Source organism: Hakea prostrata, chromosome 7 (assembly GCF_041222555.1).
Source record: "Hakea prostrata isolate BN-2017 chromosome 7, UWA_Hpros_2, whole genome shotgun sequence".
Taxonomy (NCBI): Eukaryota; Viridiplantae; Streptophyta; class Magnoliopsida; order Proteales; family Proteaceae; genus Hakea; species Hakea prostrata.
In genome coordinates, this window is record NC_142606.1 from 37764717 (window position 1) to 37782727 (window position 18011).

At 37.1% G+C, this 18011-nt stretch overlaps 1 protein-coding gene and 1 pseudogene across 2 annotated transcripts; both read left to right on the plus strand.

Annotated features, from left to right (window-relative positions):
* Positions 1 to 4292: 4292 nt before the first annotated feature.
* LOC149011034 (putative jasmonic acid carboxyl methyltransferase 2) lies at positions 4293 to 6841 on the plus strand. Its single transcript, XM_089161763.1, has 5 exons — positions 4293 to 4516; positions 5317 to 5421; positions 5492 to 5896; positions 5979 to 6233; positions 6315 to 6841. The coding sequence occupies exons 2-5, from the start codon at positions 5347 to 5349 to the stop codon at positions 6672 to 6674; spliced, it is 1095 nt and encodes a 364-aa protein (XP_089017889.1). The 5' UTR covers positions 4293 to 4516; positions 5317 to 5346; the 3' UTR covers positions 6675 to 6841.
* Positions 6842 to 12544: 5703 nt separating this feature from the next.
* Positions 12545 to 14184, plus strand: LOC149011035 (putative jasmonic acid carboxyl methyltransferase 2; annotated as a pseudogene). The gene is made up of 4 exons (XR_016174677.1): positions 12545 to 12681; positions 12796 to 13200; positions 13283 to 13538; positions 13620 to 14184. The product of XR_016174677.1 is annotated as a putative jasmonic acid carboxyl methyltransferase 2 (transcript).
* Positions 14185 to 18011: the final 3827 nt, after the last annotated feature.

Consider the following 18011-nt stretch of genomic DNA (forward strand, 5'->3'; position numbering starts at 1 on the left):
TCTTGTAAGAATTAGAACTTGAGCTCCCCTTCCTCTTCATTTTACCTTTGTCAGAGTCTTTCTTCTCTTTAGGGTCTTTGCCTTCCTCCACTACAAGAACTTTAGAGGTATCAGTTCCATCACGGATTCTGTCCTCTTCTTCAATTTGCATATCACTCTCTAGTTCGCAAGAGTGACATCTTCCTTCTTGTGCTTCGGACTTTTCCTATAGTCTTTCCAGGAGGGAGGCAGCTTGTCTAAAATGGCTGAGACAACAATGCTTTCATCCATTTTCATACCATGTTGGGAAAATTGATTGAGGATTTGTTTAATTTCAAAAAATTGTTCCATCACTTTTCTATTATCTACCATAGTGTATCGAAAGAACTTACTTGCAAGGAACTTCTTGCTTGTTGCATCTTCCACTAGATAGGTGTTCTGCAAAGCATCCCATATTTCTTTTGCAGACTGCTTCTCATGGTGCATGTCGACAGAGTGTCCAGACAGTGAATTGCAAATATGACCTTTGCAACAGTAGTCATCGAGCCTCCCACTCACGCCTGTTTCGCGTCTCTGCGACCGTTTCATTCTCCTTCTCTTCTGGTTTGGGTGTCGTCAGTACATACACCACACTTAATTGACTCAACAGGAAATGCATCTTCTTCTGCCAGCGCTTGAAGTTAGTTCCATCAAAACGATCCAACTTGATGATATCCATCGCAAGTTGCTTCAGTGACTGTGCCATCTCAAACAAGGAATTACGTCTTAAGATTGTTGACAAGTTTGAAACCAAATTTACTTAAAAGACTTGCAGACACAAGGTTCTTCCTAACTTCTGGGACATGATAAACATCTGTCAGAGTGAGGGGTTTTTCCGAAGTGAACTCAAGTTTCACTTTCCCTTTTCCTTTCACTGTAGCAGTGGATGCGTTTCCCATGTAGAGAATACTCCCATTTTCTTCTGACTTATACTCAGAAAAGAAACTGCTGTCATTTCAGACATGTCTGGTAGCACCAGAGTCGACCCACGAGGAAGTATCAACACCAAGAACATTGGCTTCAGAAATCATAGCCACTAGGTTCTCCTTATGGTTGTTCTTGTCATCTGATTTATCTGACTTCTTTTTCAGAAGCCGACATTCCTTCTTGATATGACCCATAAAAATTGTAGAGCAATTTTACATATTGTCAACAATCTTAAGACGTAATTCGCCCTCACATCAAGGTGCTATAGGTATTGCGAACCGTCTCCCAGGATACAAAGAAGCCCAACTTCGAGTTGAATCTCTTAAGTTTTGCTGAGCACTCGCAAAACTTAAGAACAGAGAAGACTTCGGGATTTTCTCTCTTCTCCTGCTGTTGTGAAGCTAGACGTATATATAGGCATTGAGGTGCCTCTACTGAACAGTTCATGACTCTGTTCATATGGGTGCACCTCTCTGTAGGGATACGAATGCTGACGTTCAGATATGAGCCGTCGGATCGTTCGGCCGCACGATCTAACGGTCCATATTGAACCATCAAAACAATATTTATGGATCTACTGTTGATCACAACACACGGTTTAGATCTGATCTCGCTCGAAGCGATGCAAGCGTGCTAAGTGCTAAGTGCGTGCGCCACAAACGCCCACAGCCCACGCCGCGCGTGCGCGTGCGCGCTCGGACGGTATACCGTCCTCACTCATACACTGCACACACACTGGCGTGTCTCATTATTATAAGTTAGAGTTAATAGGTGGTACCTATTAATTAACCTGGATTCCGACACCTCGGTTTCCAATGTGGGACTATATAATAATACACTTTCCTAAAATAACTAAAGGAAAGTTTTCCGCACTTACAGATCCAATAAAATGAAACATTTTTTATTATATTAAAAATAATACAACACTCTTTGTTAGTGCTATTACCCCCCCCCCCCCCCCCACTCACCTCCTCCCATAAAAACCACACAAATAGGGTTGGACACCCCCACTTCCAGAGAATGCTACAAAATAAGAGTCCTAGCTATGACAAGATAGATTAGTGAGAAATTTGGGTTGACCATTTTCCATCACAGACTACAATAATCTATAAATAGGTGCAAAATCTTTGACCATGTAAAAGATAGCGGATTCTAAGTTAGCCCAGTGATAGCCAAGGAAACTAAGCATAATTTTAAGCATTTCAGAGTTACATTCCACCGAGTTATCTCAATGTCTTAGTATAGGAGAATTGGTTGCTCATCATGATTCAACACTTTTCTAGTGATCACGGAGATCATTAAGACCATGCATGAAACATGTCATCAGTTGAATCATAAAGCCTGAATTCTTAGTGTTCCTTAATGATCTTCCAAAGTAATGACTTCATCAACACCATTTTCAAAACTTTGCCCACCTTCCATGAACACCCAAAGAAGGAGAAGGGTAAAAAGTTGAGGCCATGTTCTCTCGTAGGGTGACCTGATTCTTTTTATGAAGGGCTCTTTCCAAGGAGCACTATAGACTCCTTTTATTCCTCTTATGGCCTACATTGGCTCTTTAAAGTTTGAAACTTCATAAATAGTTTATATTAATTTTTTTTTTAAACCATAATGCGTGCATGATATAGCTAGGTTCCTTCAATGGTTGACATTAAGGGTCAAGAATAAGGTGAATATTTACCTGGCAATGACTAGTCCTCCCAAGGTAATCAAAGCTTACTTTATTTTCTAACCGTCTAATGTTGTTTAATGTATTCCACCTCTCACCTATATCTTATGTTACTTATAAGCTAATTTGTCATTTGCATTCAACCAATAATGCTGATCTCATGAAAATCGTGTTTAAGGTATGTAATTGATACTTAAGTAACGTGCACAAGTACGTACAATATTAATTGTAGAGTTTTTCATGCTGCCCACTTAAGTTGGACCAAAATTATTGACTTGTTCACTTAAGTAGCCAAAATTACATGTTGTCCACATTGACCCTTTTCAAAAATTACAAGCTCCCCACAATTACTTTTCTATTAACTTGAAAACTGAAATGACCATTTTGCCTATGGTGTGAAGGAAAATATAAGGTTCTTTTTTCTTTTACAAAATCTCACTTAATTTTTTTCAAATTTACAGAAGAAAAAAATCCCTGTGAAACAGATGGAATCTAGAGAGATTTAAGTAGAATTCAACAAAGAAGAATTTCGATCTTCCTTAGTTTTGGTCCCTAGGCCATAGATTCTCTGAGTCAATTCACATTGGTAATAACTGTATTTTCATCGAATTGTACTGAAATTTTGCCTATTTTTTTGTGTTGAATGCAAATCGAAAATAACAGTATTAGCTTCATGGTCACACTGAAAATATTTAACCCTACTTACCATCAATGTATGATTTTGAGGATTGAGAGTGGATTGCATATGAGACTTTGGTAGATCTTTTGATTCCTTTCTGTTCCTCCTTATGTGATTGTATGCTAACATTCCTCCATTTTCAGAAATAATCCCAAGAGGAAAAGTTATTACAATGATAATGTATGAAAAGTTATTAGGATTCAATGACTAAGTTAGCTGATCTTGGAATGTGATGATAATTTTTTTTCTAAATCATCCAAAGTAAGTTTTGCTGTATAAATAAGTTATACAATTCAAATTATTAAAAAATAATAAAGCTTCTAATCAAGGATGATGTTGTTTCGCCACTTCTTCTTTTCAAAGCTGTTTTCCTTCTCTTTCTTCTTTTCACAGAAACTTTTTTTTTTTTTGGGTCGAATCCCAGAAACATTACAATAAAATGTAAAATTTTTTTTTCAACTCAACTCAAAATCGAGAGTTGAAGATCTCCAATATTCTCTGTCCATCCATTGCTCGATCAAAGCAAACTCTTTGAAGATTTGGCATTTCTTCCTCGGGTAAAGCGCACGCTACGTCCTCGATTTTGTTTTGCTCTCATCGTCTCCACCTGCAGCTAAAGAAGAAGAAGAAGAAAAGATCTTCGCTTTCTTCGGGCTACCTGCAGTGAACAGAGAATAGATAAAGCTAGCGAGACGACTACCAGGGGAGATGGGTTGCTTTATCTTCTTTAGATCATCATAGATCTTTAAAGCTCTGGATTTTGTCTTGGTGAAACCACTTTCATGTTTCAGCTTCTGCTGAGGAACAGAGTTGCTTCTCTGCTGGAAACGTGCATCAAAATCATTGAACTTCTTCTGTTGCTATTGTTCATGGCATAGAGGTTTCTCCGATCGAACAGGAACCGCAGTTCGATCTGGTTTCAGACCTGAAGATCTCGATCTCGAAACCGAGATCTGCATTCTCACACTTCCTTTTTGAAGGTAACGGCATGGTCGATTCTGCAAAACCTCTTTTTTGGAAGATTCATCACCACTCGAAGAACTCTCGATCGGTTTGATCTGGCTCTCAACGTCTTTGGTTTTGCTAAGGAATTGAGAAGGACGGAGATCTTCTCTTGAGCACAAACCCACCTGTTGCAAAGAGAGATTTCCCCGGCAGAGAGAGAGATTTTTCTCGCCAGGAATGGTGGTGGCTATTTTCCAGCAGAGGCCAACGTGAATCATGTGAGCCACGTAGTTTTTTATTTTTTATTATATAGTAGAGTTTGGTAAAAATATGAATTTATATTTATATTTCATTTCACCCTATGGGCAAAATAGTAATTAAAATAACAGTAAGCAACTTAAAACATGATTGTGGAAAGCACATAATTTTTGCCACTTAAGTGAACAATTAACAATTTTGGTCTAACTTAAATGGGCACATGAAAAAGAAAACTCTTAATTATATCTATGTAGATATTCTTATGTGTCTACATTTCATTGGTAGATGATGATTTATGTTAGCATTTTCTCTAAATCTTGCATTAGTGGTGCGTCTAACGTGGTAGTACCTATGGTGCTCACCGTTGGATGCATGCTATGTGAATTTGATTACATATAGATAGCATGTTATCCTTTTGCCTCATTTTATTTATATTTCTTATGAAAGAGAGGGAGGTAATCTTCCAATGAAGAATTAGATAATAATTGTGCATGTTTTTACTTTGTTAAAAAATTTGCACGTTTTACGAGTTTATTAGGTGGATTTTGATTTATTGTGCAAATGCGTAGCACTAAGCTGCCTACGGTCCAGATCTAAAGTGGATCTCGACCACCCGTTTGTTTTTATTTATTTATTTATTTATATTAAATCCTTATAAGGTTGTTTGGGGGAAGAGATGCCAGACAGATCAACTATAATTCGTGGGTTCACTGGTCCCCAAGAAATTTTTTGCATTTTATAATCTATGATTGTACCAATCCTTGCCACCCATATATACAAGTATGATTTACATTTGCTAACAAAACTAAATGCAAAATAGGTGCTTAGGAATCTTAAGCTGAGATGAGCCATGGAAGTTCTACAAGTTCTTCACATGAATGGTGGGGATGGAGAAACTAGCTATGCCAGCAACTCCCAACTTCAGGTACTCTAATTTCTTTCATTTTTATTCCATTCGAGCAACTAAGAATGAACTTTGTTTTTCTTTCTTTCAGAAACTAGTGATAACCAAGGCAAAACCACTAATAATTCGAAGCATTTCAGATTTGTATTCCACCAAGTTATCTCAATGTCTAAGGATAGCAGATTTGGGCTGCTCATCAGGACCTAACACCTTGCATGTGATCACTTTAATCATTGAAGCGATCTATAAAACATGTCATCAGTTGAATTGTAAAACACAGGAATTCCTAGTGTTCCTCAATGATCTTCCAAGTAATGACTTCAACACCATTTTCAGAACCTTGCCAACCTTCTATAATCAGCTAAAGAAGGATTTTGGTGAAAATTTCGGGCCCGTTTCAATCACAGGATTACCTGGTTCTTTCTATGAGAGGCTCTTTCCAAGTAGTACTATAGACTTCTTTCATTCTTCTTACAGTCTTCATTGGCTCTCTCAGGTTTGAAACCTAATTGATACATCTCATGCACGCTCATGTGTTTTAGTATATTTTTTCTAACCATGTGTAATGAAAACTATAGGTTCCTCCAGCAGTTGGAAGTAACAATAAGGGGAATATTTACTTGGCAAAGACAAGCCCTCCTAGTGTGCTGAAAGCTTACCAGGTGCAGTTTCAAAAGGATTTCTCCTTGTTTCTTGGCTTGCGCTCTAAGGAAATAACACATGGAGGAAGAATGGTGTTGACATTTCTCGGCAGGAGAAGTGAAGATCCTTTTGGCAAAGGGAGTTGCTTTTTGGACCTGTTATCTAATTCACTAAATGACTTGGTCATCGAGGTATACATTCTCAATTAATGAACATGTACAATTTTTCTCTTAGTATTTAAAATTATTACAAGTTCTATTATTTTGTTTTAGGGTCTCATTGAGGAAGCCAAAGTGGATTGTTTCAATTTGCCGCTCTATATGCCTTCTAGCAAAGAATTGGAGAGTATTATTTGTGCAGAAGGATCCTTTTGTCTTGATCACTTAGAAATATTTGATACTAATTGGGACGCAAGTGATGGTGATGACAACAAGTTAATGTTGGATACCATTATAAGAGGGCGGAAGGTGGTGAAGTGTATAAGAGCTGTTTATGAATCCATGCTTGCCGACCGCTTTGGAGACTCTATCATTAGTACCTTATTTAGCAGGTACTTGGTGTATGTCAGCAACCACCTCTTAATGGAAGAGGGTAAGTTTGTTAATTTTGTTATTTCCTTGAGAGCAAAGTGATGTTTTAAGACCCTGAGGAGTGTTAAAATATTAATCTTCATCATCTCCTCAAATAATAAGTAGGCACACTTTGGTTATTTCCACTATAAATGTTAATGTGATTGTTGGCCGGAGCAGTCATTAATGGTGCATGTCTTAATATATGTATCTGATTAATACTCTACACCATCGTTGGAAAATTAAGTTTTCACTCAACGACATTTCTTTGTCAAACCTAATGTGTCGAGCAAGTCTCCCTTTTTTTCTTACTCTTTTCTTTACATTCCTATTTTCATCATCTTCTATAATCTCAATTCTAGGCGAAAAGGGACAGATAAGGTTGTGGTGGTTTCATATTGAGAAGAAAAAAAGGAATTAACATTGAAGCCAACATACAAAAGTTCTAAGGTCTGTTTAATTATAGATCTAAATTGTGGTCTATCAATACTATATGGCCTGATAAAAGTATAAAGAAAACTAGAATTAGTGAGTCTCACATGGCTCAAGTGAAAGTACCAACATGGACATAGTAGGATCTTGTCTTGTCACCTGTTAAACCATGGGAGTGTCTTCATGACCCCTAATCAAGTCTCAAATTGTTTTTATCCGACTTGGAAGAGTCACCTAAATCAAAGGGCCTATATGATAACCTATCAGGTGTTTCTGTTTTGAAAAACACCAGAAACAGTTTTAAGTGTTTTTGAAAGTAAAAAGCCTTTTTATATGTGTTTGATAAAATTTGTTTATAGAAGCAAAAACAGTATTGACAGGTTTAAGCAAAGTTCTCATGTTTAAAATGTCAATTTCTATAATACCCCTATTATAAATATTATGGTTTGAACCCTTCGACTCAAGAGGACCAAGCAAACCAATATGTATGATTTAGTCCTTGTTCATGAGTTCATAAGGCACTTCTCGGCAGAATACTTGCTCCGAAGAGCTCCTCATAGAGACGGCCAACTGTCATGATGGACTTTTTGGATGGCCTTCCATTAAGTGCCCGACTAGTTACGTCTTGGCTAAAGTAACATTGTAAAAGACTTTTGCGTATCTTCTTCCCAACGTCAATCATTGTATTAATTTCCACATTGAATGCACTAAGATTCATTAATGCTCATTGCCTGCAAGAAAGCTTCTCATTCGCTTAAAGCTTCCTCAAGTATCCCTTGTGTTTTGTCTACCAAAGTAAGGGATATTTGTCACTCTATCCTAATTTGGTGGGATTGTGCACAGTTGTCTTGAAGCTTCTTCAAGAAGATTGGGCATTTGGCTAGTTGATCAAGCTACTCATCAGATGCCATCACAACCCTGCATCTAGGATCAAGAAATTCGACGGCTATGATGCATCTTCGCCACCTCAGAGGTATTAACTTGATATATAAGCCAATACTCTACACTAATTAGGGTAAGTCAAAGAACATTAATTCTGAATATTTATTCTCCTGCAATTATCCAAGGAGATATTCTCTTTCGTCTTCTTGGAGTATTTACTCCTCCTTACGAGGATTCGTGTTCACCGATTTCGACTTAATCATTGGAGGTGGCTTCCATCCTCCGAGGCACCCCACACTCGCTTTCTTTGTATCTCGAGAACTGATCATGATTGGCGTAATAACGAACCGGTTGGTCTACAATCAGATTTTGGAGCAACATCCCCTCTCTAAAATTGTTTCAATCCTTCTAACACCAGGATCATTAGTTTGCCTCAATACTATGTCACTTGGATATCTAGTCACATGGTGCCGTGCAAACTTGGATGAGCCAACCTGAAGATCATATACGTATGGCTTTACAACTCAAAGTCCTCATGTTTCTTAAAAATGGTTAGTATATAGAAATCGACATCAAACCCTAAGTGGTGCCATCTTCCCAAATGATTGTGTTGTAAATGTCATTGAACATATCCAAGTAGCTATATTCATCTGGGTCTATAAATTTTTCCATGATTTTGACACTATAGTTGTATACCACCGTAATCCATTGAGCATGAGTGATCTTATATGTGGATCCAAAAGGACTTACACCACAAAAACAAGCTAGGACTTGATACATGTAAAACATATCTTATTTTGAAAATCTAACTTGATGCATCATTCTTCTAGATGATAAAATTAAGTGGCAGGATTAAGATTATGCAGACCCATCTTTGTTCAGATTAGGAAAACCATCATTTAATCAGTCAGGTTAGTGAAGGGTCTTTCCTAGTGAGGACTAGACTAGGAAAGACCCATCCCTGATTAGATTCTCAAAGTCAAACTGGTTTAAACCATCATATTGTACAAGGCACTAAAACACCAAAAATCTTATATAACAGCACCTACTATCTAAATCCTCGAACCAAAAAATGGGGTAGATGCTAGAAATTCAATAGAGATAAGAGAGATGCTTCAGGGTTAACTTATTGAAAGGGTATCACTTAAATTGGTATTCTATTGGTGTATTCACATTTTTTACAATTTGCAATCTTACAATTCCCTAAAATCACTCATTAGGATTGTGATACGTAGCGATATCTTATCCAATTATCACAATTAAAACTCATATTAAGAAAAAACTAACCTTCTCATTCAATTTTCCTGCTACTTTTGCTTCTTTTCTTCACTCCATGAGGGAATATTTCCACCGTTACTCTCCCTTTCCACAATTCCGTTCATTTTCCTTCTTCAATTTTGTCACTGCATTCTTATACGTATTCTTCAATTTTTTTTCATCATCTTTCTTCAATCAATCATTAATAATGTGAATGACCTTGTTTTAAGTGTTAAAAACGGAGTTCATAAAGGTTTCACAAAGTGGACCTTCTTCCCTCCCAACGTGATTACCCACTTTGGAAAAATAAAAAAACAAAATAAAAAAGAGGAAAATAATTTGGAATTTGGAAGAAATTGAGGGTTTTACAGGCCCAAAAAAAAAAAAAAAAAAAAAAAAAAAGTCGAGTCTAGATCACCTTCTTCTCAGGGGACTACAATGTACTCCCTTAATGGTTTTCAACCATATAAATAGGGGATGGAGTCCACATGGAACTCATTGAGTTCTTATTTTTAATATTTATAGGTAGAACCCACTACTATTATGTGGTTAAAAAACCGTCATGAGGAGTACATTGTTCATCCTTGACTAGAGGTGATCTAGACTCCCTAAACTTTAGATCAGAACACATTGAAACATGGAACAATTGGAAAAAGAATGCTGTCTAGCTCCTGCTTCGGCACAATGGTATGTAAAAATAGGATCTCTCTCTCTCTTCAAAAGCATGGCTAAGTACATATTTCTTCAAATAAATTGTTGCTTCCAAAATTTTCCTTGTCGGAGGATCTACTCCCATAAAAACCACACAAATAGGGTTGGACGCCCCACTTCCACAGAATGCTTCAAAATAAGAGTCCTAGCTGTGACAGGATAGATGAGGTGGGTGAGAAGCTTGGGTCGACCATTTTCCATCACAAACTATAATAATCTATAACTAAGGGTAAAATCTTTAACCATGTAAAAGATAGAGGATTCTGAGCCATCTCAGTGATAGCCAAGGCAAAACCCGTTTTAATTTGAAGCATTTCGAGTCACATTCCACCGAGTTATCTCAGTGTCTAAGTATAGGAGATTTGGGTTGCTCATCAAAACCCAACACTTTTCTAGTGATCACGGAGATCATTAAGGCCATGCATGAAACATGTATTTAATTGAATCATAAAATGTCTGAATTCCTAGTGTTCCTTAATGATCTTCCAAAAAATGACTTCAACATCATTTTTGAAACCATGCCCACCTACTATGAACACCTAAAGAAGGAAAAGAGTGAAAACTTTAGGCCATGTTCTATTGCGGGGTGACCTGATTCTCTTTATGAAAGGCTATTTCCAAGGAGTACTATAGACTCCTTTCATTCCTCTTATGGCCTACATTGGCACTTTTAAGTTTGGAGCTTCATAATAATTTACTATAATTATTTTTAGATCAAATTTTTTTTATAACCATAATGTGTGCATGGTATAGCTAGTTCCATCAATGGTACGTTGGCATAACAAGGGGAATATTATTTTTTTTGGGGGTCAAGAACAAGGGGCACATTTGCTTGGCAAGGACAAGTCATCCCAGCGTAATCAAAGCTTACTTTATTTCCTAACCTTCTAATGTTGTTTAATATATACCTCCTCTCTCCTACATCTTATGTTACTTATAAGCTAATTTGTCATTTGCAATCAATTAATAAATGTTGATCTCATGAAAATGACATTTAAGATAAGTAATACAGACTCTAAAGTACCGTGCACAAGTATAGTATTAACTATAGAGCTTTTTTCATGCTGCTCAATTAAGTTGTGCCAAAACTCTTGACAGTACTCATAGCAAAAATTACATGTTGCCCACATTGACCCTTTTATAAAATTACAAGTTCCTCACAATTATTTTTCTGTTAACAGTAAAACTGATATGCCAATGTTGCCCATGGTTTGAAGGAAAATATAATTTTTTTCTTTTACAAAAACTCTTTTAATTTTTTCAAATTTACGAAAAGAATTCTCTGTTCACAGCTGGAATCTAAGGAGCTAGATGTAGAATTCAACAAAGAAGAATTCCGATCTTCTCTGTCACTTTCTTCTCCATCCATTGCTCGATCAAGCAAGCTCTTTCAAGAGTTGCCATTTCTTTCTTGGGTAAAACACACACACTACTTCCTCAAATAGCACCCACTCCTTCCCCAACCAGCGTCCACCGCTAGCAATTGAAGGTTCATCATCGCTCGAAGAACTCTTGATCGGTTTGATCTGGTTCTCAACCTCTTTGATTTTTCTGAAGAACTGAGGAGGACGTAGATCTCGTCTTGAGCACAAACCAACCTATTGCAAAGAGAGATTTTTCATGCCAGGGTGGTGGATATTTTTTAGGCAGCCAACGTGAATCGTGTGAACCAAGGATTTTCTTTTGGGTAAATTTTAAAAAATTAAATGAGGTTTGGTAAAAATTTATACTTTCTTTTATCCCTCAGGAAAAATAGTCATTTTAATTTCAAAGTTAAACAAAAAGTAACTGTGGATAATTTATAATTTTTGAAAAGATACACTGTGAATAGCATGTAAATTTTGTCACTTAAGTGGGCAATCAAGAATTTTGGCCCAACCGAAATTGACAACATGAAAAGAACTCTTAATAATATATATCTCATTGGTAGAGCATGACTCATGGTAGCACTTTTTTTCTAGATTTTGCTTTAGTGGTTTGTCTGACTTGGTGGTGCTTATAGTACACTTTGTTGGATGCACATATATTATTATATATATTATTTTTTCTATTATTATTATAATCGATATTCATTCGGGCTGGCTCACGCTTACCTTGATTACACCTCCTCTCTCTCTCTCTCTCTCTCTCTCTCTCTCTCTCTATATATATATCTATCTCTCTCTATATATATATATATATATATATTCAATTATTATTATATCCGATGTTCATTCAGGCTAGCTCACGCTTACCTTGACTACATCCTTGAGAAAGCTTTTATAATTAATATAGGCAGGACTTCCCCTCTAACCTGGAGGAGATTCAAAATTTAACATCTAATGAGGAAGTGTTGATCTTTTGCAAAAGTTATCCTTGGGGTTCTCATTTTATATGTTTTTAATAAAGAAAAAAAAAAGAAAAAAAAAAGAAGGTAATCTTCCAACAAAGACTTAATTAATAATTGTGCATGTTTTGTATTTGGTAAAACTCTTGCACGTTTTACGAGTTTATCATGTTGTTGGGGGTGGTGGTCGGGGTGGAAGCTACACTAGTAAGATCAACCATATTTTTCAAAAAAAAATATATATACTCGCACGTTTAAAACAAATTTTATATTGCATTTTATAATCTATAGTTTTATCAATCCTTGCCTATATATACAAGGATGATTTACATGTGTAACACATTGAATGCAAAATAGAGGCTTAGGAATCCAAAGCGAAGAGAAGCCATGGAAGTTCAGCAAGTTCTTCACATGAATGGTGGGGATGGAGAAATTAGCTATGCCAGTAACTCCCAACTTCAAGTACCTCTCTCTCTCTCTCTCTCTCTCTCTCTCTCTCTCTCTCTCTCTCTCTCTAATACTTTCATTTTTATTCCATTCAAGCAACTAAGCATGAATTTTGTCTTTTTCTTTCAGAAACTAGCGATAACTAGGGCGAAGCCTCTGGTAATTCAAAGCATTTCAGATTTGTATTCCACCAAGTTATCTCAATGTCTAAGGATAGCAGATTTGGGCTGCTCATCGGGACCTAACACCTTACAAGTGATCACTTTAGTGGTTGAAGCGATCTATGAAACATGTCATCAGTTGAATTGTAAAACACCGGAATTCCTAGTGTTCCTTAATGATCTTCCAAGTAATGACTTCAACACCATTTTCAGAACCTTGCCAACCTTCTATGATCAGCTAAAGAAGGATTTTGGTGAAAATTTTGGGCCAGTTTCTATCACAGGATTACCCGGTTCTTTCTATGAGAGGCTCTTTCCAAGCAGTACTATAGACTTCTTTCATTCCTCTTACAGCCTTCATTGGCTCTCTCAGGTTTGAAACCTAATTGATACATATCATGCACGCTCGTGTGTTTTAGTATATTTTTTCTAACCATGTATAATGAACACTATAGGTTCCTCCAGCAGTTGGAAGTAACAATAAGGGGAATATTTACTTGGCAAAGACAAGCCCTCCTAGTGTGCTTTGAAAGCTTACGAGTGCAATTTCAAAAGGATTTTTCCTTGTTTCTTAGCTTGCGCTCAAAGGAAATAACACCGGAAGGAAGAATGGTTTTGACATTTCTTGGCAGGAGAAGTGAAGATCCTTTTGGCAAAGAGAGTTGCATTTTGGACCTGTTTTCTAATTCACTAAATGACTTGGTCAACGAGGTATACATGCTTAATTAATGAACATGTACAATTTTCCTCTTAGTATTTAAAATTATTACAAGTTTTCTTATCTTGTTTTAGGGTCTCATTGAGGAAGCCAAAGTGGATTCTTTCAATTTGCCGTTGTATATGCCTTCTAGCAAAGAATTAGAAAGTGCAGTTTGTGCAGAAGGATCCTTTTATCTTGATCACTTAGAAATATTTGATATCAATTGGGACGCAAGTGATGATGATGACAATGAGTTTATGTTGGATAACTTTATAAGAGGGCAGAAGGTGGCGAAGATTATAAGAGCTGTTTTCGAATCCATGCTTGCTGACCACTTTGGAGACTCTATCATTAGTACCTTATTTAGCAGGTACATGGCGAATGTCAGCAAGCACATCTTAAAGGAAGAGAGTAAGCTCGTTAGTTTTGTTATTTCCTTGAGAGCAAAGTGATTTTTTAGGACCCTGAGGAGTGTACGTAAAAATATTAATGTTGGTCGTCTCCTCAAGTAATAAGTAGCTGCACTTTGGTTATTTCCTCAATAAATGTTATTGTGATTGTTGGCCGGAGCGGTCATTAATGGTGCATGTCTTAATATATGTATCTAACTAGTACTCTACACCATCGTTGGAAAATAAAGTTTTCACTCAACGACATTTCTTTTTCAAGCCTAATGTGTCGAGCTGAGTCTTCTTTTTTTTTTTTTCCATCATATTCTATAATCTCAATCTCTAGACGAAAAGGGAAAGGTAAAGTTGTGGTGGTTTCAAATTGTGAAGGAAAAAAGAAATTAACATTGAAGTAACATACAACAGTTTTAAGGTCTATTTAATTTTAGATCTGTCCAAAAAAAATTGTGGTTTATCAATACTATATGGCCTGATAAAAGTATAAGGAAAACTAAAATGAGTATCACTTAAAAGAGATTAGAGAGATGCTTCAGGGTTAACTTACTGAAAGGGTATCACTTAAATTGGTATTCTATTGGTGTATTCACATTTTCTACAATTTGCAATCTTACAATTCCCTACATTCACTCATTAGGATTGTGAGACGTAACGATAACTTATCCAATGATCGCAATTAAAACTCATATTAAGAAAAAACTAACCTTCTCTTTCAATTTTCCCGCTACTTTTGTTTCTCTTTTTGTAATTTTTTAAAATTTATTTTAAAATTCAAACAATTTGTTTTTCTAAAGGTTGGGTCTTTTCCTAAAACACCTAAATGGCCAATAGATGTCTTTGCTAACCAACATGTCTTAAGGGAAGAATTATAACCTTTGGGACAACCTTCGTTTGTGTCTCTTGCTCTCCTATACAAAGGTGGGAGGAGTTTGTTATTTTGGCACGAACATTTTTAAAAGCATTGGTTTTGTTTAAATTATGTCATAGAAAACGAATTGGTGAATGTAGCTTTATAGATCGCTTAGTCCATCAATTACGGAGTCCGCCGTTTGAGATGGAGGGGTTGATTGATCTTGGGGGTGAAAATGTATTTTGGACCCGTGTGCACAATTCGGGGGCGTTTAAATACCTTAAAGAAAGTGCCAACCACTATCGGCACATTTCAACTCCATCACTTTTGTGCAACATTAGGTGGATGTATACAACAATGCTTTCAACAAGGTGATCATTCGTGCTATTTAAAATAAGATAAGTTTTCATTCTTATGATTGTATGTCTTCATTTGTTTTATACGATTGCCTATGATATCATTATTTATCCAACACTCTTTTCTTCACTCCATGAGGGAATATTTCCACCGTTACTCTCTCTTTCCACAAATTTGGTCCTTTTCCTTCTTCAATTTTGTCACTGCATTCTTATACATATTCTTCAATTTTTTTTTCATCTTCTTTCTTCAATCCAATTATTAATAATGTGAATGACCTTGTTTTAAGTATTAAAAATGGAGTTCATAAAGGTTTCACAGTGGACCTTTTTCCCTCCCAACGTGATTACCCACTTTGGAAAAATAAAAATAAAAAAATAAAAAAGAGGAAAATAATTTGGAATTTGGAAGAAATTGAGGGTTTTACAAGCCAAAAAAAAAAAACTCGAGTCTAGATCACCTTCTCCTCGAGAGACTACAATGTACTCCCTTAATGGTTTTCAACCATATAAACAGGGGTTGGAGTCCACATGGGACTCATTGAGTTCTTATTTTTAATATTTATAGGTAGAACCCACTACTATTATGTGGTTACAAAACCGTCATGAGGAGTACATTGTTCATCCTTGAATAGAGGTGATCTAGACTCCCTAAACTTTAGATCAGAACACATTGAAACATTGAACAATTGGAAAAAGATTGCTGTCTAGCTCCTGCTTCGGCACAATGGTATGTAAAAATAGGATCTCTCTCTCTTCAAAAGCATGGCTAAGTACATATTTCTTCAAATAAAATTGTTGCTTTCAAAATTTTCCCTTTCGGAGCATCTCCTCCCATAAAAACCACACAAATAGGGTTGGACGCCCCACTTCCACAGAATGCTTCAAAATAAGAGTCCTAGCTGTGACAAGATAGATGAGGTGGGTGAGAAGCTTGGGTCGACCATTTTCCATCACAAACTATAATATTCTATAACTAAGGGTAAAATCCTTAACAATGTAAAAGAGAGAGTATACTGAGCCATCTCAGTGATAGCCAAGGCAAAACCCGTTATAATTTGAAGCATTTCAGAGTCACATTCCACTGAGTTATCTCAGTGTCTAAGTGTAACAACCCCTGTATTTCTAACCCGAGATCCATATTGCATGTCCGAGAACACGAAGGTGTAGTCGGGTAAAGTTGTGGAGTGTTCGGATAGAAGTCCAGGATCCATACCCTGAACCCATGGATCTGGATCCTCTGTTTGAAGAGCCTGCCTTGCTTGGTAGTTGGTCTTCTGGAAGACAAGTGTTGGTCGGAGATGTCCGGAATGAAGGTAATATCTCCCCCATCTCTTCTTTAGGGCTAGGTTGTACTTGGATATCAACCCCCTAGAAAAAGCACCCTTGTATCGCAAATTACATGGGGGCGGTTGCTAGTGGCGGTCGATCAAACCAAGTGACCGACTGGAGCGACCGCCCGATCTGTTTTCGGGGTTTTGCCCTATTTTGCCCCCTGACTTCTATAAAAGGTAACCCTCGTCCAACTTACGAATATTTTATTCGTGGTTACCGTTTTTGGTGGTTAGACGGCTTCGGAGAAGTGCCGAAAGTGGATATAAAGTGCTGATAGTGATCTGGAGGTGAGTTCTTCCCTTTTTCTAGTGTTCTGAAGTGAGGTAATGGATTCACCCTTCATCCTTTATCTCCTTTGTCTTTCAATTTCGTGTTAACCCATACCCTCATCATGGTGGTTACCCTTTTTGATCAATTGTAACTCTCTCTTTCCAATCTACTTGAGGTGATTCATTCGAAAACGAAACCCTGCTTTAGTGAAAAGGATAACCCAGTCAAGGGGAGAGTTCTGGGTAATCCAATGATGGTAATTGATAGGATTCCTTCACCCTTTGGCTGTAGGAGTGTTAGATTTGAGACTTAGGCCATGATCACTCGAAATCCGGATTGAAAACGGATGATCAGAAGCCTGAGTTTCAGATTGAAACTCTCTCTTTTTGGGGCGGTCACTAGTGGCGGTCGCTCAACCTAAGCGACCGGCACGAGCGACTGGCTAGTAAACAGATGACCAAATGACTTTAGGTTTTGATCCACTTTGATTCAATTAGCTTATACATTATTGTAACCCTGTGTTTAGGTATTCTCTGTTTGAAAAGAAAAGTCTTGTAATAGTTTACGGATCTCTTTTATGGACAAGTTACTTATATGCAGGTAAGGACATTCAAATCTATCTTTATGAATAGACTTAAACATGTTAGTCCAGTGTCTGTTAGCAGTAGCCTTTCATTATATATATTGTTGTAGTCATGTTTTATATACTGATCTTGTTATACTACTGCTGTTTGTCTGGTTTACATATATACTTTGTTGATTGTGAATGCTATGTACTGATTATGGTTAGTATGTGGTTTTGATAAATGAGTTATTCCTCTGGGATATCTTAGCTTGGAATGGGACAAATGCATGCTGATGTCTCGAACACTGTCTTGACTGGTTGATGACATTCTTAGGTAGAGTCTAGAATTGCATGGCTAGGTACCCCACATGCTACTACCTTTTCGGTATGGGGATTGAAACCAAATGACCCTTGGTGACAGTGATGTGACGTTGGTCCACTGTTAATCATATAAATGGTAGGGTTGCATATGTTAGGGTTGGGCTCATGGACGTCCAAGGAACGGACCGGGTGTTGTGAGGAGTCATGAGAGCATCTGCCACAATAATATGTGGAAGACCATAGGGTTAAGGAGTGGTGTCCAACAGCGGTAGCCAGTCCGTGAGGATTCTCATTCCTAGGTTGCGAAGGATGCTGAACCGAGCTGGTTGGTGCCATAGGGGATGTATCTGGACTTCATGTAGACATGTTACCAGTATGAC

Excerpts from the sequence above, each read along its gene's own strand:
- LOC149011034 (XM_089161763.1), top strand. The coding sequence starts at position 5,347 with ATGGAAGTTCTACAAGTTCTTCACATGAATGGTGGGGATGGAGAAACT. Across the intron at positions 5,422-5,491 it reads CCAGCAACTCCCAACTTCAG|AAACTAGTGATAACCAAGGC; the intron begins GTACTCTAATTT and ends TCTTTCTTTCAG. Across the intron at positions 6,234-6,314 it reads TAAATGACTTGGTCATCGAG|GGTCTCATTGAGGAAGCCAA; the intron begins GTATACATTCTC and ends ATTTTGTTTTAG.